General features: G+C 48.4%; 1 protein-coding gene and 1 long non-coding RNA gene across 6 annotated transcripts in view; both read right to left on the bottom strand.

The window, feature by feature from the left end:
* Positions 1-69: 69 nt before the first annotated feature.
* On the bottom strand, positions 70-18201 carry LOC128900559 (uncharacterized). 2 transcript variants are annotated; one of them, XR_008463317.1, is made up of 5 exons: positions 17218-18201; positions 13351-14553; positions 10474-10704; positions 8716-8823; positions 70-839 (listed from the first exon to the last, which is right to left on the bottom strand). It is a non-coding gene; the product is annotated as an uncharacterized LOC128900559 (long non-coding RNA). The 2 variants fall into 2 exon arrangements; XR_008463318.1 differs by lacking the exon at positions 8716-8823.
* A 1945-nt stretch (positions 18202-20146) lies between these two features.
* KDM4B (lysine demethylase 4B) overlaps positions 20147-24445 on the bottom strand; it is a 93289-nt gene continuing 88990 nt past the window's right edge. For all 4 annotated transcript variants that reach the window (XM_054181707.1, XM_054181709.1, XM_054181706.1 and 1 more), the window contains one exon: positions 20147-23156. In XM_054181707.1, the coding sequence (XP_054037682.1) occupies positions 22971-23156 (186 nt within the window). In that variant the 3' untranslated portion in view covers positions 20147-22970. The remainder of the gene's footprint in view (positions 23157-24445) is intronic.

The raw sequence follows: 24445 nt of genomic DNA, 5'->3' as shown, positions 1-24445 counted from the left end.
CAATGAATGAAGCAGTTGCTCCGTGTAACACAGCGACTGCAGAACCCTTTTGCTGGCGCCCGCAGCCAGGTGGCAGGTTGTTCTCCCTCTGCTGTGCTTATGCTCCTTCTAAAAATAGGCCACCTTTACAAGCCAAACCTCTGGTTGCAAAGAAACGAGCTCATTTGGAGAGCTTTTGGCCAAATAACTGCAGTGACGCAGGCATAACCTTTGCCGCTAGTTGCGCGACAGCTGGGTGGGCTTGGGCACGAGCGGAGCCAGGAGCAGGCGTGACTGAGAAGCCGCGGGTGCATGGGTTATGCCGACCTTGAGGTTTAAAACCTTCGGTGATCTCCGTTTCTGATGAGACGCTGTGGCTGCCCCATCCCTGGAGGGGTTCAAGGCCAGGTTGGATGGGGATTGGAGCAGCCTGGGCTGGTGGGAGGTGTCCCTGCCCAGGGCAGGGGGTGGCACGGGGTGGCCTTTAAGGTCCCTTCCCACCCAAACCAGTCTGTGATTCTATGGCGTGTCTGTTTCCCTTACGTGGAGCGGATCCTGTCCCCTTCCCTGTGCAGTCTGGAGCCCAGGTGGGAGGAGGCTGCCAACCCCCGCTGTCCGGGATGAGGATGGCGGCTCCACACCTATAGGCAAGGGGTTAAAAAAAAAATATATCTCTCAGTGAAGAACCAGACTTACTCAAAGCAGAAGGGAGCGAAGCCAAAGGTCCCCTTTGAAGGGCATCTGCCCTGTTACACTGCTGGAGGTTCCCATGTCTGTGCAGAGGGGAACGGTCTAGGACGAGACAGCAGCTCACAGCTCCTCCGATGCCTGGAAAAGCCCATTCCTAGTGCAGCCATAACCTGCAAAGAATGGGGTGGCATCGCTGAAAGCAGAACTTAGCTGCCTTCTCCATGCCAGCGTCAGCCGCTTGAAAATCTTCGTCCAGCTGAGCCAGAGCCTGGGTAAGCAAAACGCCAGGCTTCAGCAGTCTGTGCTAACAGGGGACGCTGCGCGCAGGTGGGCCCCGGCCAGGCTGAGCTTCATCCCTTCCCCACTTCATCCACATTAAGACAGACAGGAGCGAAGTGGGGAACAGCTGGCGAGGACACAGGACACAGGTTTTTGGAAGCAGCAGCAGGAGGATGATGGGAATATTCTGTATCAGGTATTTTTCCCCTCCCCTTTACAGCTGGGCTGTGCCAGCACAAACCCTCTCTCCTTCCTAGAATGACACCACCAGCAGCCTTTGGTAAGCTGAAAGGGGGAACAAAAACAACAACAAACAAAAAAAAAGCAAGTTTAGAACCATAATCAACCATCAAGTGAGGTGTGAACCCAGGGAATTACATCCCCTTCAAAATGTTACTCCATGTGATGAAGCCAGGGGTGGGGGGGAAACACCAAACAAACATCAAACAGCAACAACCCTGAAGGCACAGGAAAAAAGGAGAAAGAAAAAGAAAACAACAAACTCCTGGTTTATAATTATGCCTCACGTACATGAGTACCTCCAGGCAGTCATATGAGTAGCAATGATTTTTTTACTCTTCATAATCTCCTCGATGCAAAGACAATTAGTAGTGCTGAGCTCTACAGATCAGCCATGCAACACGGGCCAGACACCTTCCATCACCCTCACATCAGTCCCTGCGCTGATTTTTGATGCTCACTTTATCATTGAAGAATAGAAAGGAAAAACTGATTTTTTTTTCCTTCTAAGCTCTGTTCATCAGCTTCCCTACCTCCACCCAGTGCCTACCTGGGCTCCCGCCTGCTCAGCAATACTATTCTTGTCTCTCTGTGACGCTAATCACTCTCATCGCCGCTCTCCACGCTCTTATTTTTGTTCTACCCTTTTTTGAGCTGGCGTGACCATCCCCTGCGTCGAGACACAAACCCCTTACCGAAACACAGAAATAAATACCACACAGCGCACCGGAAGGTGAGCGACAAAGAGAATTGGAACAACAGCTGGGGACTAAGTAAATCTTTCCAAAAAAACCCAACCAATACAGTAGGAAGCCAGTCAGAGAAGCAAATACAAAATGAAATCTCGGCGCAAGAGTGAAGCTCACAAAAGCTGTGAAGCCTTACACTGGCACTGAGCCCACCTCGAGACCACAGCAGTGGTGATGGTCCCACAACAGCTCCTCTTGGAAGGTCAAGAAACACAAGCATCATTGCTAGGAAAATCCCGCTACTATCTCTGCCTGCTGCTTTCCATTGCACGACTCCATACAAAACTTAAAATGCACAGGAAGAAACTTAAGCAGAGTCTGGAGCAGCAGTAACCAACTCTGCTCCCTCCTGCTCCCCACACCGCGAGATCAGGACAAGCACGTGGGAGGAAAGAGGCAGCAGAGCCCTCCATCCTGACCCGACGACGGACACACTGGGATGCTCCAGAGGATGATTCTGGCACAGGAAAACCCATCTGAGGTGTCCCGATTTGGCAATCCAGAGAAACCCCCGCTGACAAGGAAGGGAGCTGAGACCCCAATAAATAGCTCTGTGGTGCCCTGCGGACAGAACAGGTCGGGGCGTCTGGTTTGGATGGGCCACAGGTGACCAAAAGCAACGCTTGGTGGTCTGAGGAAAAATAAAGACATTGCCCAGGGCTCGTCAGGGGCTGACTCGGACCAAGTCTGAGCTGGTCCTTGCGCTTTTTGATACCAAAAGATACCTGCTCACAGCAGAAAAGCCAAAAGGACCAAAAGCAAAGAGCAGATACGAAGTACAAGCTCCTGAGGGCAAAAAGGGATAATGGAGGACCTGCAGAGACCTGATCTCGGCTCCACAAAAGCCGCCTAGCTGGAACACTTGACTTAGCTCAGTGTAATTCATACCACAAAGCTTTTCAGATTTGTTTTATCACACAAGATAACCATCAGGTTTGACGCTGTGTCTCTGCTTTAGGCCAGGACATCCTCAGCCTCAGCCTCAGCACCACAAACACACTGAAAAATCCGCATGTAATAGTCCCATTGACGCAGCCTTTTACTCATGCTTATAAACTGCGGAAATTACATTCTAACTTACGGTTTCTGACTGCGATAGACTGATGTGCTCGTGCTGTGATTAAGCAGAAATGACCCCAGGCTCCAGGATGTGCGTGGCACACCCTAGCTGCACCCCGGCGCCGGTCCTCCCCGCAAAGAGCAAACGAAATCAGAGTTCTTGCTACCAGCCCGGTCTCTCAGGGCTTGCTCTGCCAGACAGCACCAGCCTGAAACCTGGCACACAGCTGCCTTTCCTCTTATTTTAATTAAACACTAAGTGATGGTCCATTAATGCCCATTTTCAGCAGGGCAGTAGGGAAGGCACTTGTTTCTTATTGATCCAAGGGTCTTTTTTTAATATCTCTGTCTCACTCTTCTTTTTCTTTAATACGAGCTCCGACAGACAGCTTTGCAGCAAGTTCAGTAGTGACGCACAGGGTGGAAGGAGTAAATCATCGCAAGTAATATATTTACAGGAAAGGACTGTCAGCAGGGCTCTAGACCTACACCAATACGATTCCTTAACAGAGGATCAGGGTTAAAGCACTGACGGTAGTTTTACAGGGGAATCTCACCTGTGGAGCCCTCTTTTATTAAAGGTGAGAGAGGCATCGAGAGCAGAGCCTAATCCATCCCTCCAGGACAGCCTGACAGCCCAGCTTTCCTTACGGAGAGAGGGTCCAGGGCACATTTGCTCCGAGGAGCAGTACTCACAGCCGCGGATTCAGACAGGAGCAGCCCCGGCAGGATTCAGAGCTGACCCTGGCCCTGCCCAACGCTGGTCCCACCACCAGGGACGCCCAGGGTGAGCACCCGCCTTGCCTCAGGCAGCGCGCACCCCCAGCCCCTCGCTGTAACCTCACGGCCATCACCCGCGGGTGCACAGCCCTCTCCAGCCGCAGAGCATCGACTCGGAGAATCACAGACTGGTTTGGGTGGGCAGGGACCTTAAAGCCCACCCCGTGCCACCCCCTGCCCTGGGCAGGGACACCTCCCACCAGCCCAGGTTGCTCCAAGCCCCGTCCAACCTGGCCTTGAACCCCTCCAGGGATGGGGCAGCCACAGCTTCTCTGGGCACCCTGGGCCAGGGGCTCACCCCCCTCACAGCAAAGTATTCCTCAGATCTCACATAAATCTCCCCTCTTTCAGTTTAAAACTGTTCCCCCTCATCCTATCGCTCCTGATCAAGAGCGGATGGATCTCCAGGCATTTCTGACATCATTTATATGCAAATCCTGCAACGATTCTTTTCACAGTTTAATAAATGTCTCTAAGCCCTCCCTCTCTCCTCTCCCTTTAACGTAATTCTCTATTTATGCTACATCCAAAGGTCAGTCCTGAATTACTCTTTCTCTGCTCAAGTTCAGCTGCTGAAAGGCCACCAAGTCCCAACCCGCCCTCACAGGGCCACCTGCAGACCCCCGACCACATCCTGGCATGTCCCAGCCCCCCGCCCGCTCCAGCCTGGACACCTCAGCCCCAGGGAGCCCAGACGCTGCATGTCCCTCCCTCCGTCTGCTGGGGGACGTCCCACCGGGGCCGCGAGGGACACCCGGACCCCCACGGCCACCCTGGTGCTGCCACATGAAGCTGCGGATGCCGGTCAGCTCAGAGCATGGGGACGGTGCTGGGCAGGAGAGAGCCCTTCTCCGGGGCTTGGAGGGAGCCGGCTCGTGCCACTTCTCACTCACACCACACTGGGCAAAACCAGCTCGTGCATCAGTCGTAATTTGCAACGGCCTGGATGCCAAATCACCAAGGGATGGATTCGCAAAGCCCTTACGCCTCTGCACAAACCTAAACCAAGGGCCCCCTCAGTCCCCTGCAGCAAAACAAAGACTTTAAAGTAGATGTAACTGTAATTTACATTCCAGAGGAAAAGGAAAAGCCTTTCTTGGTTTATAGAATTACCCAAGTGGCAAACCAGTTCCCAGTCCAGGAGAAATTCTTCATGTTGCAATACGCTTTAATTATACCAAGAGAAGCAGTAACAGAATGAGAAATCAATCCCTTCTCCTAAATAAGATGGTTGCAAATTCCAAGCCAGTAACTGAACAGATGTAGAACTGAAATGGAAAAAGTAAATACCCTCACAGGCGCTGAGAAAATTGTCTTACGACCTCAACAAGTTCATCCGCTGGGAAAGGGAAACATGGAGACAGCTCCCAAATTTCCTAAGGAGACCACAACGAGTTACACCACTTTTCCTGCAGTGTCACAACAGGCACCTGGACAGACACAGCACGTCCCCACCTCTGCGCCCACGGCTGCACAGAACCACCCCCCCCCTTTTCCAGAGCAAATCCCACGTTGGAGGACGATGGCAGCTGCAGCCCAAGAACCATCACAGCTTCCCCTCCTCATGTCTGGGCTTCTGTCACTTCTGCAGGGTCCAAAGGAGAAGCCCACCCCTGGCTACCACCTTCTTGCCACCGACCGCTGACATCCCTCCCGTTCTCGGCACCACTCTCAGCTCGGCCAACACTGACTCCTGGCGCAACTGGGGCCATCCCAGAGCCACGGGGCAGCTGTTGCTCTTCCCATAAATCCAAACACCCTGTTGACCTGGAGAGGAGCCTTTGTCACCAGCAAAACCCTACTTACACTGACATGCTGAAAGCATCACCCCCACACCTTGGGCTCCAAGGGTGGTCCTCAGACCCTGGCTTGCTACCCGCAGGGTGTGCAGCAGTGACATGCCCTGGCCGTTCCCTTTGTGGGCCGATAGCCAGCGACGGTGCTGTGCTGGCCGAGTCGGGCTGGGTTCAGTAGGGGCGTCACTGCACGTCCCCACCCCCCCATCACCAAATCCATCTAAGCCAGGGAAGCGAGACAGTAACATTTGTCTCACTCTGCGCACACCGACCTCTCGGCTCACAGCAGGATTGGACCCAGCTCTGCCAGCAGTGGAAATCCAAAAGACAAATCTAAGTCTGAATTCCAAACATTGCTTTTGCTTTGACCTGTAATTCCGCGTTCGAGACGGTACAGGAAGGATGAAACAGCCTCGGGAAGGAGACAGCTTCACTCCCAACCGCGTGTGAGCAAGGCCAGGGACGGGGGGGAACAAGGCACAGCCCCTCTGCTTTTACTGTTGTTTAAAACACCTCTGGGTGGAAGGGAAGGCATATATTTTAAAGTCACATTTAGGATACGGCAGATAACGAATACAGAATTATGAAGAAGTTGAAGAAAACACTGTCCTGGTGACTAACTGGGGCATAACCATGCAGCCACAAGTAATTAAAACAAGGTGGCGATTGCTTTAAACCATGCATAGAGCTGTGTCCACCTCTTGCACTTGCATTAACTAGTCACAATAAAATCAAATTACTAGATGATTTCAAACCTGGGAAAATGGCTGACGCCTGAACAGCAGCGCTACATTTCTATATATTAACAGTGCGCTCTCTCCAGCCATTTAACATATTCATCTCAGTCCATCTTTAATCTGCCTATTTTTCTGTTGTCTACTTATCTATCCACCCATCTATACATGCCAACTCCAGATCCCTTTGCAATTCATACAGAGACCAAACCCCGATGCTGCTATCTCATCGCGCCTTTATCTCTGGGAAGACCGACAGGCACAATTCCCTTCCAGTCATTAGAGAGATTCCCGATTAAGAGAGTTTGGGGCTCCATCCATCTGGGCATGTATATGGCGATGCATACACACAAGCACACACATACATGCAGATGGCAATCCTAGATTAATAAGTTACACAAGGGTTTTATCCCAGGCTTACTGAGGATAATAAATCCCTCAAAAAAAAATTGTGTCCAAATGATTAAAAAAACCACCCCTTTTCTTTAAATACATAACATTCTGTCTGAGCTGCATGTAAGGTGCTGTTCAGGAAATTGCTAAATGCTACTAATTCAGGTTCCGCTTCCACCGGACCCTCCTGCCAGCTCTTCGTGGTTGGGAGAGCCAGGCTCTGCCCAGCAGAGCCACCAACGGCCCCACGGCACCGATGGGGATGGCGCGCTGGTATTTCTGTGGACAGCGAACAAGCCAGGCTCATTCCAAATATTTGTTTTTTCTTTTGTAGGGCAATAAATGCGCTGTTGAAGGCTGAGGAGGTGTCTGTCTATGTGTTAAGCCTCAGGAGAAGGAAGGTGGGATGGCTCTGGTCTGTGCAGATGCCTGGAGGAGGCAGCACCAACGCCAACAGCTCCCAGCTCCATGGCCCAGGGACCGCAGAGCTCCCAGGCTCCGCTTGAGTTTCTGCATTTCCAGGACTGACCATTAAAATAAGTAGACATCCCACTTTTAAAGATGGGGGGTGGGTAAGGGGAGCTGTGAGACCTTCACTGTGCAGTTCATTTCACCCATCTCAAATGCTTTGGGTCTGGTTTTGCTCATGAGCTCCCGGTGGGGATTCAGCTGCTCCTCACCCTCACGGCAGCACCAGGATGGGACCCGAGCAACCTCCTTCACTTTCCTTCGCCAAACCCAGACACCAACGAGGGATGGACAACGCAATCCAGTGGAAACGTGCACTTGTGGCTCCTATTGTTAATTCAGTCCCTTACGGCAACCTGACTCATTTCTGCCAGGCACCAAAGGGACTTCTCTTAACAAAATCCGGCCATGGCTTTTTCTAACACAACTCATCACGGCACAATCGTATCAAGACACCTCAACAAGGCCAGATTTTTTGAAGGCATCTCCACTATGTTCCAGACCCCACCAAGCTGTTATTCCAAACAGGACACACTGGCAGCTCCAGCGCTACTTTCAGTATCTGGGGAAGCAGAAATACAAACGAGTGCTCACTGGTGACTTGCAGCCACAAGTCTTCCAAAAGGACATAGTAACACCAAGTTAAACAGCAACACAGACCTTCTGCTTGGTTTGTTAATCCATACAATAATTTTAAAATAGATAAAGCTGAAATAACATTTTCCATACTGCTACATTTAACAAACAGAAGAGGACACGGCAGAGATTTATATGTATTCTCCTAAAACGTGGGGGAGGAAAAGATGGTGAAATTTCAGTATCATACACATCCATCTTCCCTTCCTCCAAAACACTACAATGGACTGAAGCTGGCAGAGCATTTGCCTCGGGGGTGAGGTGCAGATCCTTCCTACAGACTGGCCTGGAGATGACAGTCGAGGCATACGGCAGCTCGCTGAATCACACAGCCAGAAATACAATGCAAATGACAAAGAAATGCAAATGATTAAAAAAACCCACCGTGGGCCCTGCAGATATTACCCGTGGGATATTTTTAGGGGCTGGGGAGGACATGCTGAGGAGTTACCTTCAGAGAAGCGGTGCCAGCTTTCGGTGAGCCACAAGAAGCAGGCAGGGTGAGTGGTGCCGTGCTCCTCCATCCCCTAGAGCCCCATTTGACTTGGGTTTGTGCTGGGGGGTCTCCCCGGCTGCCATGTGGCCACCATGACCTCTGGGACAGAGCTGGATCTACACAAGCTTTTCCACAACCCCACCAAGACCCCCTTATAGCCTCCTGATGCATCTGGTGCCCCGGCACTTCATACCAGCAAACAACATGGATTGGGGGTGAGACACAGACATTTTGATTCCCAGCAGAAAGGCAAAAACACCTTGGGAGATGACGGAGGAGAGACAAGGGAGGGACATCAAAGCAGAGCAAGTTGGGAGGACCATTGCTAAGAAACCAACAACCAACAGGACCCAGAGCTGCAGATCCACCACATCTTGCAACACAAACACGCCTGACCCTCACCCGTACCTGCTCACCTCCATCCGCGGGGAAAGAAAAGCCTCTCGGTGACGCTGAGCCCCTGCCCAAGGACCTGCACAGCCACCCCTGCACCAGCAAGTGCAGGATGAAGCCAGAAGCTGGAGCTGAACAAGAGTAGAAAGTGGTATCAGGTGTGTGATTTGGGCAGCAGAGCAGCTGGGTGGCACTAACGGCCCCTTCCTGGCCACAAACAAAAGAATTAACGTGCTTCTCTGCTCTGAAAGACAGAACGCGCTACAGCTGTAATACAAAAGAAAAGATCTTAAAAATGTTTAGGAAAACAATTCCCAGAAAAGTGCACTTCCAAAATTAAAAGAAAACTGGTTGTTCACCCTCATGTTCTCAGCTTTGGAGGCTGTTATATTCCGAAGATGCTGCTTAGGCTCCCAGACACTTTAACAACACTTAGAAAGCCGTTTGTCGGGCAGGTGGAGAGGTTCAGCTGTTCCCGAGGAAAGGAGGGACGTCTCTTCTGTCCCTGCTCCCCCTGAAGAACAGGGCTCAGAGGTGACCGGGCAATTACTGCAAACAATATTCATAACCAAGCTGAGAAAGTGCCAGAAGTGACTGAAGAAATCACATGGCCACGACACGGTGGGGGGCGGGGGGGATCTCCGTGTCCCCACGGTCTGGTTAAGCTGTAAGGGGCACAACAGAAACCATCTGTGCCACCACCGAGGAGAGCGGGATGTGGGACCTTATGACTCAGCAGATGACGCGATATATGAGAAATTCCTTCTTTACAATAGTCCCATCCCAGTGACAGGCTTTGACCAAATCCCACTCTGTGTTTCCGTGATGAACACCTCTGCCCTGATCCTTGCCCTTCCAAGCTGTATCTCTGCAAAAGCCATGCAAAGCATAGTGTCTGGGGATTTGGTCTTGGTTACTTTGTTTTATTTTTCCAAAGATCAATTTAGCATTACTCGGGTCAAGTGATAAGGCCTAGAAATCACGTTCCTCTAACCTCGATATTTATTCCGCAGCTGAGACCTCAAGCTGTTCTCACTGTTTTCCACAGGGTCTCCCTTCAGGCACCAGTCCCATCTTAACCCACTGTGCCCTTTTTCCCTGGGCCAGCGAGGTGGGTTTCCCCCCTGGGGTGGTACACGTGGCCTGTACCGCAGTGACATGGAGTGCTGCCCCCAGCGCTGGGGCACCGACAGCAGAAGGACACGGAGCTGTTGGAGCGGGGCCAGAGGAGGCCCCGGAGCTGCTGGGAGGGCTGGAGCCCCTCTGCTGTGGGGACAGGCTGAGAGAGCTGGGGGGGTTCAGCCTGGAGAAGAGAAGGCTCCGCGGAGACCTTCCAGCCCCTTCCAGGCCCTCAAGGGGCTCCAGGAAAGCTGGGGAGGGACTCTGGAGCAGGGAGGGGAGCCGTGGGACGAGGGGGAAGGGTTTTACACTGACAGAGGGGAGACTGAGGTGAGATCTGAGGCAGAAATTCTTGGCTGTGAGGGCGGTGAGCCCCTGGCCCAGGTTGCCCAGAGAAGCTGTGGCTGCCCCATCCCTGGAGGGGTTCAAGGCCAGGTTGGACGGGGCTTGGAGCAACCTGGGCTGGTGGGAGGTGTCCCTGCCCAGGGCAGGGGGTGGCACTGGGTGATCTTTAAGGTCCCTTCCAACCCGAACCAGTCTGTGATTCTATGACATGGGATTAGGTGAATTTGGGACAAAAAGATGAGGTACAGGGCAATGCTTGTCTGAGACAGCAGACTGAACAGGCCTTTAAACAAAGAAATCATAAACAACTTGCTCACCTTTGGCATGGCTCCCTGCGGAGCAGAATGTCATTCAGTGTGCAGCCATACGCATGATTTTAATATTTCTGGAACGGAATATTTCTGAGGTAGACGTGTTCAAACCCCCCGGGGATGATCTGCAGAAGCTCTCTGAGGGTTCGCTCCGACTCCTCACAGAGGATGAGAGAGGCAGAAACAAACAGGTCCAATTAGTACGGCAGATCGGCATCAGCGTTCCACAGGTGTCATCTGGAAACACACATTTCACCTTTTTAAGCAAGAAAAGAATGTTTCCACATCATCTTGGCCTCAAACGTCTCGCTCCCCACCTCCCATGGCCGTCCCATCCTGCTCCCTCTCCTCAGGGCTCTCAGACACGCGGGGGGTTCTTGTGTTCGAGGATATCACCTCAGCTATGGGAGAATTTTTTAGGTTGAAACCTCAAGATAAATCAAAACAAATTACTATTCCACCAGGAAAAGCAGATTCAAATTGCTGCACAATTTTTTATCTAAATAACGTTTAAATTTTAAAAAGGGGGGGAAAAACTAATTACATCTTTGTGTGGAAGATCATAAATCACATAATTACAATGGGAACCTCTGCATCTTTCCAACAGACTAAAAGCAGACTACACAAGTTCTTATCTCATTACTGTTTAATTAAGAATTATGTTTGAGCATCTTCTTTTTAATTATCACAGAGCCCAGATGACTTCTAATCTCTTTTTTTACCCAAACCGGTCCAAAACGGGCACTAATGAATTTACAATTTATTCTTTTGGGAACTTTAATAAAATTACTCCACATAGAAGATTAACACTGATAAAGTGAACTTCCAAAGAGAACATTTGGTTCCTTTCAATTAGCGGCTGTCAGGAGCTTGTAAGGGGCATGCTGAAGTGTTACTTTTTGGGGCAGGGATGGGAATTTTGAAGTAGGAGAGAACGAGAAAAAGTGGAATTCCTGCAAATCCCCGCCAAGCTCCAGGCCTGCACCCCAGCACAGCCCCGCGGGGGACAGCAGAAACCAGCACCCTGCAAAAGAGCAGAACACCAGAAACCTGCAAACGGTCCCAGCCCTGGTAAGACTTAGGAGACTTGTAAAGGGCTTCTCGCTCATCAGGGGAAAAAAAAATAAATCAGATTCTGATACAACACTGCATCCCGTGCTGAAATCAAAAATCTTAACATCCAAAGAGAAAAATCTCAGGATCACTGTATTTTTTTTTTCTGTCTCTGGATAAAATCCATTTATCAAGGCTGTAGGTGCTTTGTGTCCATCCACCCTAGACCAGGTACTCAGCAATGACCACATTAGTGACACTGGGATTCCTCCGGCTCCTAAGATGCTCCAGTTCCCTCCTCTTAGTGTCAGGGGAAAATTTTCCCCACCAAAACATTTTGCCACCAAAATTCTCTGTACTTGGTGCCACGCTCATCCCCACCAATGATGAGCAGCTGAGGGAACTAGTTGCAAAGAGCACACGAATATCTTTTTAAATCAAGCACACAGCGAACACCTTCTAATTCAATTGGTTGAGTCGACACAGAGAGATTATGAGTTTTCAGTAAGATTTGATTCAATTAATTAGCCTGAAAATATCAGCACAGCCAGGCAAGCAAAGAAAAACAGAGATAAATCCCTGCCATAGCACTGCTTCATCTTTTAAAGGCAATTAACTCTTAGTTATTAGCTTTTAATTAGGGAATAATAATGACACCATTAATACAGTTTATTATACTTGTCAGCAGACAGCTGTTCCAAACAGATTTTATTATCAGATCTTGGCGGGTTTTGTCTGTTCCGGTGTCCGTGGGGGGGCAGGTCCTTCTCCCCTCGCTGGCTCTGCCCCCCGGCCCCTTCCTGAGGAGGGACGCAGAAGGAACGTCGGCTCCCTCCCAGGCGCCAGAGCAGCCTGCATGGGGATTTTATTTTTTAGTTTGTTTTTTTTTTAAAAAAAAACCAAAACCAGTATCTAAAATGGTTTCTCTCTAGGATAATTCTGCTGGCAGCGGGATCCAGCCTTGACTGCGCATTTGATGTCTCTCTCGTGGTAATTCTCCTGCCTTTCCTGGGGGGGACACGCTGGATCTGCGCCAAAGCTGCTTTTACACCTCGGCTCGTAACATCTGAGACAGCATCCGACTCGCGGAACATCTACAATGCCAAAAAATTCCCTCTTTTCTTTTGTTTTCTTCTGAGCTTATCCACCTCTTTGGAAGTGCAGCGTATGTCTAGAGCACAGCAGAAATGATTTGGAAGCAAATAATCACTTCAAAGAAATTAAGCATTCCAAATAAGTTTATCCATTCATAATCTCATTCCACCCTACTGCTGGGTGCACGTCACTGCGAGAAGGCAACTGCAAAGGGCGGCAGAAATATCATGTAATACCCTTCCTTCTTGCCCCAAATTTACCATGAAACTGTAAACGTCAAATCCTTCTGTAAGAGCAACCACTACCACATCAGCAGTGTCAAACCACTGCAAGTTTTCATTGACGCTGTATTATTTCTTTGTCTACTACATCACTAAAATAAAATATCCAGAAGGCTCGTAATTTCACGCACTGTCGTACGCACAGCAAACCACGTGTTCCCATTATTTTCACCGTCATCCTTTTTCACTGTGTCCCGGCCGGAGCTGTGGTATCTCCCCAACAGAGACCGCAAACCACTGCCAGGGCACAAGCCCGTCTTAACTGCGCTTTATTATTCCTACATCATAGACTCTTAATCCCAATCGGGTATGCAGGATGCTACTGTAACACAAAAATGTAATGCAATAAATGTCCCTGATTTACTTCAGAGTTAATAAATCATGAAAACACTGAAATTAAAAAAAAAAAAAAAAAAAAAAAAAAGGTGTAAAATATTGTGCTGGGTTCCACTACCTTGATTTTAACTTTTTTTTTCCACTTGCTCTGGACTGGAGGAGGCCCTAAGGGAAACACCAGGAGCTCGGAGGAGCTCCTCAGCACCGACAGCCTGCTCCGGGCAGCACCTTCCTCCTCCTCACCCAACACGCTGCAGTCGAGTCCCGAGGAAAGGTATTAACCTGGTGTAGGAATAAAGCAGCTGGAAGAATCTATTTGCAGTTTTCTACAGGGAAGCAGAGAGTTGTTAAATGGAAAGGAAGGATGTTCAAAAGAAGAAACTTCCCCTACTGAGAACTGACAGAAGGAAGAAAAGGATGGCGGGGTTTTAACCATCCCCATACGGCTCTAGGACCCACGGCAACGGCAGGACGGAGGTTGGTGGCAGCAAACCGCACATGGACCCAGCCGCTCTCGGGGCAGCCAGCCCAGCTCGCTCCCACCTCGGCCGGGCCTCCGGGACCTGGTTGAATTCTCATTTTCACTCCTCGCTGAGAAGGGCTTCGGTCCCAGGTGCAGTGCTGGGGGCGTTTTGCACATTTGTGTCAGCACGCAGCTCCCAAACCGCCGAAGTTCCCTATTCCTCCACACGGGTGACCAAGCCTGAATATTTTAGGAGTAACTATTTTAGAGATCTTGGTGCAACTATAAAAACTTCTCAGCTAAGGGTTTTTTTTGCGCTTAGCTGTATCTGGGCAGAAGTTGGGAGAGGGAAACCAACAGAGAAATTGAATTTCATCAACTTTATCTCCAAAATCCATCTGATGCGTGAGATGGTGAGACACTTCAATGCTACTCTCCTCATGTAGCAATAAGCAGCTTGAGATGAGGGATGTAAGGGAACTACAGTCAGTGCCCTGGTAGCACTAGCACTGCAGAGAGCTTGTGGCAATTTAAGTGTCATCGTTTAAGGTTGCACATCCATGCTGGGAGGGCAGAGCCTTAGCCCAGGTCCCAAAGAGGACAGGTTCCTTCTGTTCTTCAGTGAGGAATGTCCGTCAGATGCCACCAAAAGGGATCCCCCAGGAGCTCGATGGCAGGAGGGAATCGACCTATCTGCACCCGGAGCTGTGCAGTGCATCTTCCTGTGGGTCCCTCTCACCTTTCCCAGTGGGTCCCCAGGCTCAGCCTAGAAGTCGTCCCTGCCCTGTGCAGATCCAGGGGGTCCACGCACACGTGCTTGTCCCCAACGGGAAGACAACACACCCAAGGTGGGCGAATCTAGGGAGAGGAACAAATGACAGACCAGTTAGTGTTTTGCCTTTCTCGATTCAAACGGGGGATGATAGGGGTAGAAAACGTGGCCGCAGGTGGGGGCTGTGGGGAGCGGCCGTGGCTCCGCAGAGCCAGCTGATGGCAGCCCCTGCCCCAGCCCTCGTTGCGACCCCCCGATCCCTGCGTCAGTCTTGCGCCAGGGGATTAATTTCCAATTTTACTGCTGCTCTTTATCGGAGAGACAGCTCTGAAAGGCACGAATTTTCTCCCCCACAATGGACCTGTCACAATGACAATTATACTTAATAGCGGCGGCTCAGCCTTGCCTTTCAGGGGTGCCGATTATGGCAGTAAATAGAAGCACATTAGAGAAGTGACAAGACACTGACAGACTGTATTCACATTGCGCCGGGGGACGGGAAAGGCCCAATCACACTGTGGTCTCCACAAAAGAAACTCAAGGGGATGTTGCCTTTTATTGGGCTTTTTTTTGAGGGGAAGAGGCAGGAGCGGGAGGTTAAAAACCCTCTGGTCCAGGACCAGGAGTAGCTGAGAGCGCCCCGACTGCAATGGGAAATGCATAAGGAAAAACGCAGTGTGCCAGAGGAAATCGGTTAGTGCTTTGTTTCCCCTCTTTGCACTCAATCACCTGCTGAGAGTGAAATATTGCAGTGATTTTAGCAGTGCTATAACTAGACATGACGTTTGGTCTTAATGCTTTAAAGAGGAAATCTCTTAAAAACATAAAATGATGTCCGAAGTCAAGGGAAGCACCTACAAGCGTAAACTGCAGTGGCGTCGGGAAGCTGGATGTCGGGGTTGTCTGCCCGGTTTTATCAAACGGTTCTGGGGAAATTCCAGGGCAATTTTGAAATAAAAGGAGCTTCAGTGAAGCCAGTGCAATGAGTGGGTGTGTGGGTGCCCACCGCAGAGCCCCACGGAGACCATCTCATCTGCAGGCACTCAGCCACTCCGAAACAGGGCCATCGGACGGGCTGGAAGATGTGTTTGAAGACTGGGCTTTAAGCACTCGGGTCTGAGCATGAACATCTCAATCCCAGCTAGAGAAATAAATGAGGACATCTCTTACTACCGAGAAAAACTGCAGAGAAATTAATTTGGACAAAACGGACCAGATCCTTGATTTGAGAGTATCACAGAAGTGAGAGAAATCACAGTGTTTAATAAGCAGTTAATTGTCTACGCTCTGAAGTAGTAAAAAAATGTTATGATAAATTGTTCCTGTAAAACAGAAACATCCCCAAGCAGTGGGATCTCACAGAAACAGTTGCAGTCAGGCAGATTTTTCACTACACGCTGAAAAAAATCTCACGCAAATCACCCAACACAGGACACAAAGCTACTGGATTGCAGTGTTAATTCCATGTTATAGCCGAATCCCAGATTAATCAGATGTACCACTTCTTCTTCGGCCCAGATATTCTCTAGTGCCTCCAAGCTATTAAGATAAAAAAAAGGAAATAAACCTCAGCTCTAAGTGGAGACATGAGGAAATGGGACTTGCACAAGAGCTCTTCTCCCCATCCCATTGCTTCTCCACATAGAAAATTGTCCAGTGACCCTTCTGTACTTACAATCAGCTCGGATTTGATCTTTCTAGGCAGGCAGATGAATCCCTGCTATTCTAAACGGCAGCAGCATCTTGGCTTGTATCATGGGTAACTGCCCATTCGTTCCTAATCAAAGAAAATTTGCTGTGTTTTCGAGAGATGGCCCCGTTAAATGAAGCAGATGAGCAGTGGATCTGTCCACTTACTTATTTTTAAACCACGATCTGGGGCACAGGGGAGGGTATCACTCCCGCTCTGGAGACAGCTTGGCTACGAGCTCATTTGCTGGGGGCTATTAGCAGCTGGCATCTGAAATGGCAAGGCTAGGGTATAGAGGTAAGCCAAAGTCAACTGTGCTGAAACATAGCCAAATTCTTATTTATTCCACAGGAGAAGTGGCTAAGCCACGCTCGCTGTGTAATTCTGAACAATATCTACACAGTGACCTTTACGTTTCCCCTCTTGGAAACAAAAAATTTAATTGTTTTGCTCCTCTAACGCAGAATAACTAACTCCCAGTAATTTTCTATTGGTGTGCAAGTAAACCAAGGAATTATCTTTCTCTGCTATCAAAGCTGCCAAATACTTCTAGCCCCACATCTCCAACTCGTTCCAGTCTTGGTGTTTTGCCAAAGCTGGTGTGTGTGCGTCTGTGCCAGTGCAGCTGTGCGTGGGACCAGACGCAAGAGGGGTGACCTGAGCCTGGGGCTGGCAGTCAGGAACCCGCAGGAACTCTTTCCGAGCGCTTCTCCTGGGATCTCAAGTAATTTGTTCAATCTTTATTCCTGTTGGCAAACTCAAGGAGCACCAGCAGGTATCGCCTGCATTAGGTACTCTGAAGCAGAGACTGTTCAAATTTCACAGGGTTAAACTCATTCGCAAGGTCTCCTCATTAGCCTGTAATGAGATAAAAGGACGAATTGTCCTTCCAATCCAAGAAACACGAAATTAATGCCATGGGAACTAACACAGGTCAGGAGAGGTGCTCGTCACGCGGCTGCTCCGTGCAGAGCGTGGTGAGCGCCCCAGGAAGCCGCAGCGACGTGTCAGACAACAGGAGAGTGTGGAAATGGCTGTGGGCAGCGGCTCTCACACCTACCTGATGAGAGGGACGGCTCTGGCACTCGGCAGGTTCCATGCAGACAGCGTTGCTCCTTGCTTTAATCCGTCAAAGTACAATCCCGTGCCTGAAAAAGCTCTTCCACAAAACCTGCACTCCTTCCAACTTGGTCTATGTGCAGGTCAGGACTTTGCAATCATTTAATTATTTCAAAAAGGATTTAAAAAGTTTATTAGACCACATTTAGCTACACGTAGGGCAGGGGAAAGAAGCCCGAACAAGAAAAGTAGCAAGGACTCGCCCACTGCAGCGCTAGCAAAGGAACCTGCTGCAGAAAAGGCTCCACCTGATGCTGCGAAGAAATTCAAGCCGGAGAGAGAAGTGACGTAAGCAACGCGCTGATCTACCACCGTCTTCCTCTGAGCCCACAGTCGAATGGTGCCCACCACCACAGAGGACATGTCCTCATGAGCAATTCCACTATTTCGACTCAAATTGCTACAAAACTGAAATAGCACACCCAGGTTCAAAGCAAGGTTTAGTTTAAAATGGCTCCTGATTACCATAAGCTAAAACTCCCCGAGTAAACCACTCCAACCAAAACCAGGGCATTCTTCCAGAAGGGAATTGCACCTGTTTAATGAATAGTTTTACTAAAGTGGTGCAATTTGTTCAAGCTGAAGGAGAACTACTGATGAAGAACTAATATGAACAGTGAGGGAAGAGGAACAGAGAAAAATCCCCACAGAATAACCTCAAGAAAGAGAAGTTCTGCAAAACTGGCCAAAGCACAGATGTCTACAGCATGTGACGAGGTTTTTCCATCATCTGCTCTTTCCCTAAACTGAACAGTCACAGAAGTAAAGGAAATAGGAAAGGAGCAAGTACAGCAAAGAGGAAGTGCCCAAAAGCCCATGACGTCCCCCCACATACCAGCAGCGAAGCTGGAAGCCAGAAGGAGAGGCTGCGAGTGGGGAAGCCGCAAAACACCACGTGCTCACAGAGACCTGCACACTGGAGATCTGCAGAAACGCGTTTGCAAGAATAATTGTTTCAGTACAAGTTATCACAAGAAGTTGTCCAGAGTGAGCGAACCACGATGCAGCGAAGGACACACCTAACCAAGGTTTTTTGGAAGATGAGGCTGTCCTTTCAGCCCCACCACTAAATAGCCTCACCCCAATCAACACTTGTTATTTTTAGTTTTCTAAATAATCCCGTCCTTTCCAAAGAGAAAAAAGGAATTATCTTCCCCATTTCTTCTCACGGAGCTAAAGATCTTGCTCCAACCAGACAAGGAGTTAATGAATCTCCATCCACTGGCCCCAGAGTAGGAATAAACAGCCTGTTGATCCCCATCTTCTCATCGCTGCCAGCAATTATCACAAAATGACTTTATTGTGCATGCGACAGTTGGTGACACTGACTCGGGGAGTTTTATCAGCTTCTGTACTACAGGTTTCAGAACATCTGCTTGTGTGAAGGCTCCCTGCTGTTCGCCAGCCCAAGTGAGCCGGAGTTCTGCGAAGCAGCGAGAAGGAACCACAGTCCTTCGCGCAAGACAAAGCATCACGTATGGGCATCTGGTCCCTACCTTGGCAACCCTGGTCTCTTGCAGCCAAGTCCTAAGCAAAGCACTCTGCAGGGCAGGCCCAGAGGCGAGCGCCAGGCGGGAGGCAGCCGACAGCGTGTATCAGAGCAGGAACGTGCTGCGTGGGGCCAGAGGAGGACAAACGGGCAGGACCTCCAGAGGATGGAGCTGGCACAGACGGAGAAGGTGGAAAAGCAAAAGGAGGAATCTGAAACGTGCTTTAGTAAGAGATGCAGCTCGGCTGCCTACGTTTGAGAGATAAACACACATTCATGTTCTCCAGGGATAAGAAAGCGGCAGAGGTTAGAAGAGGCTAATGAGTTGTGCTCATCTACAGTCTTTCATCCAGCCCCGAATGGTACTTAGACGGAGGAACGCGTCGGAAGCAAAGCGCTTCACTCCAGCAGTTGCAGTATTCACATTGTCTCCCTGAGGACTCCCTGGGCACCGCATGATTTCCTATAACCCTACATCATCTATATTTTAGCGTAGCAATCTCAGCGAGTAACAGAAACCCGCAGTGACTTGCAGGGTTTGTGTGGAAATGTCTGTTCCACCCTGCGAGGCTCTGATGGAGCAAGGGAAAGGTTTGATCCCTGCCTTTTGATCACTGATCCAGACAGTTACTTGGAAGTATGTACTGCTTCTTAAGACATCTTTAAAATTATATTAGTTCTTATTACAGCAACGTAGCAGACCTTAAATTCAAAAGCAAGCTTTGCGTGGGTGTAAATTCCAACTGACTTCGTATCAGCAGCTTCTTCCCACTAGTATGATTCCAGAGATTACCTCAAGAAAAACTATTAAACCGCAAAGGACTGGAAGTTGGAGATTTCTTTTCTTTCACATAATCTGCAGCATTAGCCTCATACTGCAACAATTGGAGAGGAATTTGTAGGAAAGTACCAGGGCGGAGGATGGGAAATGAAGGCGTTTAAATGCAGGCTGAGGAAGATGCTGTTTTAAGAGGTTCAATGTCAGCACGACCTCCAAGGGCTGGAAAGAAAAGGCTACTGGAAGGCTACAGAGCAGACTCCAAAAAGGAAGTAGCAAACTGGTGATTTGAAAGAGAAAGGGTTTTAGAACCACCTCTGACTATTCAGCAACCACGGTTCTCGGGAACGAGCCAGTTAGAGCAAATCCTGGACCTGGGACAAAAACGAACTGCGAGCTTGGTTCTTAATTTTGGTGCAACGACAGACCTCTTCTCCTGCATGGCTAGCAGAGAGGAAGGAAAAGACCGCGCTCTTCTTGATCAGTCTCAGCTTCTCTTGGCTCAGTTTTATCAGCTTTACCAACCAGATCTGGGAGCCACCTTCTCCTGCAGAGCAAAAGACTTTAAACTTAGAAATGAAGAGACTTCAACCCCCCGAAAAGTGTAATTCTGAAGTGCTCAACAGCCTTTAATTCATTATGAACCTAGAGGCAGAGAAAAAAAATATGCAAAAAATACATCACATCCTTAATCTAGGGGGAGGAAAAAAAAAAAAAAATCATTATTTTTATAGTACATAATCAGACACTTACAAATATATTTCACTGGAGGAAGGGTAGGGTAGGAATGTGCATTTCCTATTTCCCTTTCAATAGTCTGATGCACAGAAGCCATCGATATGGTCATTATAGATAATCTGCACAAGTCATTCCTAAAACAAAAAGAGGGATTTAAAAAGAAACAAAAAGGGAGAACCCTTGCAACAAGGAAGGGCATTCTACAGTTCCAGGTTCACGTTTAAACATAACTCAGCATCTGAATACGGGGTGAGGAAACACGCTTTGTTTTTACAATATAAATAGTATTTTAAAAAGGTACTACATATGAATACAGTAATGGTGCTATTTCAGTCAGGATTTTAACATGCAGAGGAAATTCCCCGTCGCTCACAGCCACTCATCCCATCCCACCCTTCCCCTCCCACCTCCAAAAAAAATCCTCTGCTGTTTAAGTTCTCTTTCAATTGTTTTAAATATTTCTCTTGTGGCCTGGCAACATTCTCATTCTTTTATACAAGCAAGTTTTCTACTAAATCATCGTAACCGACAGGAGACAGCTATGTAGGAGTAACAACCGAGGCTTTTAAGAACCTTGCCAATTTTTAAAACTTTTATTAGTCTCAGTTTGTTTTTATTCTTGGAGACATCTATTGAAAACGTCAAAAACTCGGAAATAAAAAAACCCTGTTTCAAACGTCTTACAAACACGCACGCGTGCACACGCGCACAGACACGCACACACAACAAAAACAACCCATAGCAGAGGCAGTGAGAAATAAAGGGAACTCCAAGTCTCCTGAGGGAGAACGAAAAACAAAATAATAATAAAAAAATTGCTTTAGTCTATCTCCGCTCTTTCACTAGGACAGTTTAATACCCATCGACTCTCTTAAGATGCTAATCTACCATCTGCTAGCGCACAAATCCTTCCCACTTATTCCCTTAAAGATCCAGCTATAGCGTTGCTTAAAAACCTCTCCACAGAACAACGACCACCTTGCACAGGGGCTTAAAAAAAAATTAAAAAAAAAAAAAAGAAAAAACTCATCTCTTTCTGTCCAGTAATTTCAGGGAATTAAGTGGAAAAGATGGCTGTGTGGCGTTGTGGATGGCTCTGCTCCCTCACCGCGACTCCTGCCAGGCCAAGGCTGGAGGGGGGTGGTGGGACGTGCCCTTGGGTCCCCTTCACCCCGCCACGGTGGGAGCCGCGGCCCTCTCCCAGCTCTGCACTAGGGCCGCCTTTCCCTCTCCCCCTGAATGGACCGAGGTCCTCCAAGGAGAGCGGAACGCTTTCCAGCAGGGTTCAGGCTCTTTGAGAAAACACTGCTCCGTAACAGCTCTTCGACAGGAGGTGATTTTCAAGCATTCGAGTGGGAGCTGCCCACTCAGTGCTTTAGGATTTGTTTTTGCCTTTAATGCTCGTTCGATTCTCAGTGAACTGAGTCCAATCAAACGAAGGGCTCGCATTCCTCCTCCCCAGGAGTGTCACAAAGGCTCAGTCTTTACTTAAGTAAAGGATGTCACAACAATCAAAGATGGTTGGGGAATTTCTTCTTTAATAAGATAAAAGAAAAACATACAAACACCTCCCAGGCTTCTGTCATGGAATGATTCTCACAACTGTAAAGAGCACAACTCAAAAAAAAAATTAAAAAAAAAATAAAAAGGAGACAAAGAAAAGAAAAAGGTTCCTATGGGAGACATGCCTACCAGAGAGCCGGAGCAATCCCTCCACGCTCCGGGCTGCAGTGGGGAAGGGGGACGGCTCATAAAGAACTAACACAAGAAGCAGCAACAGAAGACTTACCAAAACCGAGTGGGATATTGTAACTGAAAGCCATGCTGATTTTTAACTAGAAAGCACCTGTGATGGCAAAGATGGGGAAGGAAGATGACAAGAACGACCAAAACCTGGCCATTTCTTCCCTAAGTCCCTTCCAGGTGACATGGCAGAAACGCGCGCATCTATCACGTGTCTGTAAGAGAACTAACGGTAAGAAACATCCCAGCTACGAAACATTTCTTTCCCCATCTTCCCCAGCTTACAAAGAAGATAGTGTTTCTTTACAAAAAAAGAACCCAGAACTTTCCAGGACATCTGCTCTTGTTCTCTCACTCCCCGCTGTAATACCAGTTACATTTCATCTGGGGGCGAGGGGGGAGGATTTTGCTTATTTTCTGGTTTAAAGCCATAATCTAGAAAAATGTTTTGTGGAAACTTTTGTTTTCCTATTTTTGTTTGCTTTTTTTTTTAATAATGCTCATTTATAGAAAACTTCACAAAGGTGACGTCTATGTACAGAAAACACAATTCCAAAGGCTGCTTCAGTAGTCAATGTAATAGCACCTTTAAAGACAAAAGAGTTTGACATACTTTAAAAAGTCATTTTGTCAAATGTTAACCCTTTCCAAGCCTCACAAAAAGGAGCCGTTCACAAAACACTGTTAGTACAAACTCTTCCGAAGTCTCCGTGTGAAACGCTGTCTAAAGGTTTTTCAAGCTCCCTACTCTATCGGTCAGCAACGCCTGGCAAAGTAGAGGTAGCGTGCAGCCAGACAGGATTTTCTTGCAGTTCAAACCACGAGTAGACAAAAAGAATTCACAGCAGGCTATTGCACAAGGATGGTCTTCCATTCCACAGTTTCCTGGTTGTTTTTTCCACAGGCTTGAAAAGGGTTAATTTAATTTTGTTTGTATTAATCCTGGTTAAAACATGTTGCTCTGAGTTCCCGGCTGGTACTGTGTCTGCAACAGGCTCTCCATAAAGGCCAAGTAATCTGGGTTTTGTCCGTATTCTTCGGGATTTCTTGAATTCCCCAGCCGGGGGCGCTTGGCTGCTCTCACTTCATCTCCCGAAAATACATCTTCCTGAGGGGCCCCAGTGCTGAGGGACTGCGGGAGACACGAAAGCACAATGGTTAGAGGCAGGGCAGGAGAAGAGGGGTCACACCGTGGAACGCGCCTGCCAGCAGGAGAGCAGGGCGAGCAAGGCAACAACCTGCTTCAGAGTATTTCTGCAGAAAAAGCCAACTCCGAAACACGCAAAGCACACGGCTGAAATTAAAAATTCTGGCCTTCTGAAACCAAACTGGAAAGAGAAACCCTCCAGTCGCCCTCCTTCTGGTTCAGAATATCTTTCACTTCAGCTCCTGCCTCGCCGATTCTCTGCTTATTCCTACCCTCCTCCGCCTCTTCAGGTTATTTGTTCCCAGGAGAAGGCACTGAGGAAACTGGGCTTCCTTAATGTCTTTAAAAAAAAGACCCTAAGAAAGCATTTGGGGAGCACTGTATGAACAACTGCTTCTGTTCATCCTGCTCTTACACTCTCAAATGAGATGCATTTCTTGGTAGGAATTATTATCTGCTATCGCTTTGTTCCTTTGTTCTGCTGTTCCACATTAAAGCACTGGGAGCATCACTTCCACCGAGCACAGGCTAACACTCCTGGCGGCAGAAAGAACACGAGAAAAGCTGTAGCTTTCCACCAGACTTGGAACTTTCTATTCACTTTCCAGCTGGAAATTCACTTTATTCGCTTTCTCTGGAACTGTTATAAAGCCTGATGTCTCCGCTGCATCTTTCCAACTCCTGTATTTCAGGGCTCCAATACATTGTCTGTATTATTAGATAAGCTTAAATAAACTGCTTGTGCACATAAATAAACTATTGTGCACATCCTAGAAATTAATTCTAGGGTGCTTCTTTGCCACCATAAGTCTTTCAAGGATAACAAGGTAAATTATTAACCTAGAAAATTTATGCCATGAGGTCTTACTGAGACAAAGAACCTCAAACAAGATGGAGAAGCCCTCCAGAGCTTCAGTACAGAAAGCATTTTATAAGTGTTTTTTGGGTAAAACCCTTGAAGATTTTTATGCATAAGCAAACACTAGCTTTCTCCAAATCCTCGTCAGTTCTTCCACAGACCTGCCTGTCACCAGGCCATTTTTGACGATGTGCATCTCACACCCCTGCTGGTGGCCACGGATTCACAGCATCGGTGAATCACTGGTTTCGTGCGGCACAACAATTCATATATTCTTAAGGGAAGGTTTTTGTCTTGTAAGAGAGGCAGAAGCCCACAACCTTATCACAGCTTAACTTTGGGGATTGTGGTTGACATAGCAGCCATTTTGAAAGAAGAAGAAAACTGTATATTCTCCATTTGTGTAGAAACCAGT

Source organism: Rissa tridactyla, chromosome 22 (genome assembly GCF_028500815.1).
Source record: "Rissa tridactyla isolate bRisTri1 chromosome 22, bRisTri1.patW.cur.20221130, whole genome shotgun sequence".
Taxonomy (NCBI): Eukaryota; Metazoa; Chordata; class Aves; order Charadriiformes; family Laridae; genus Rissa; species Rissa tridactyla.
Note: the sequence above shows the minus strand (reverse complement) of the source record. Positions and strands in the feature narration are given on the sequence as shown.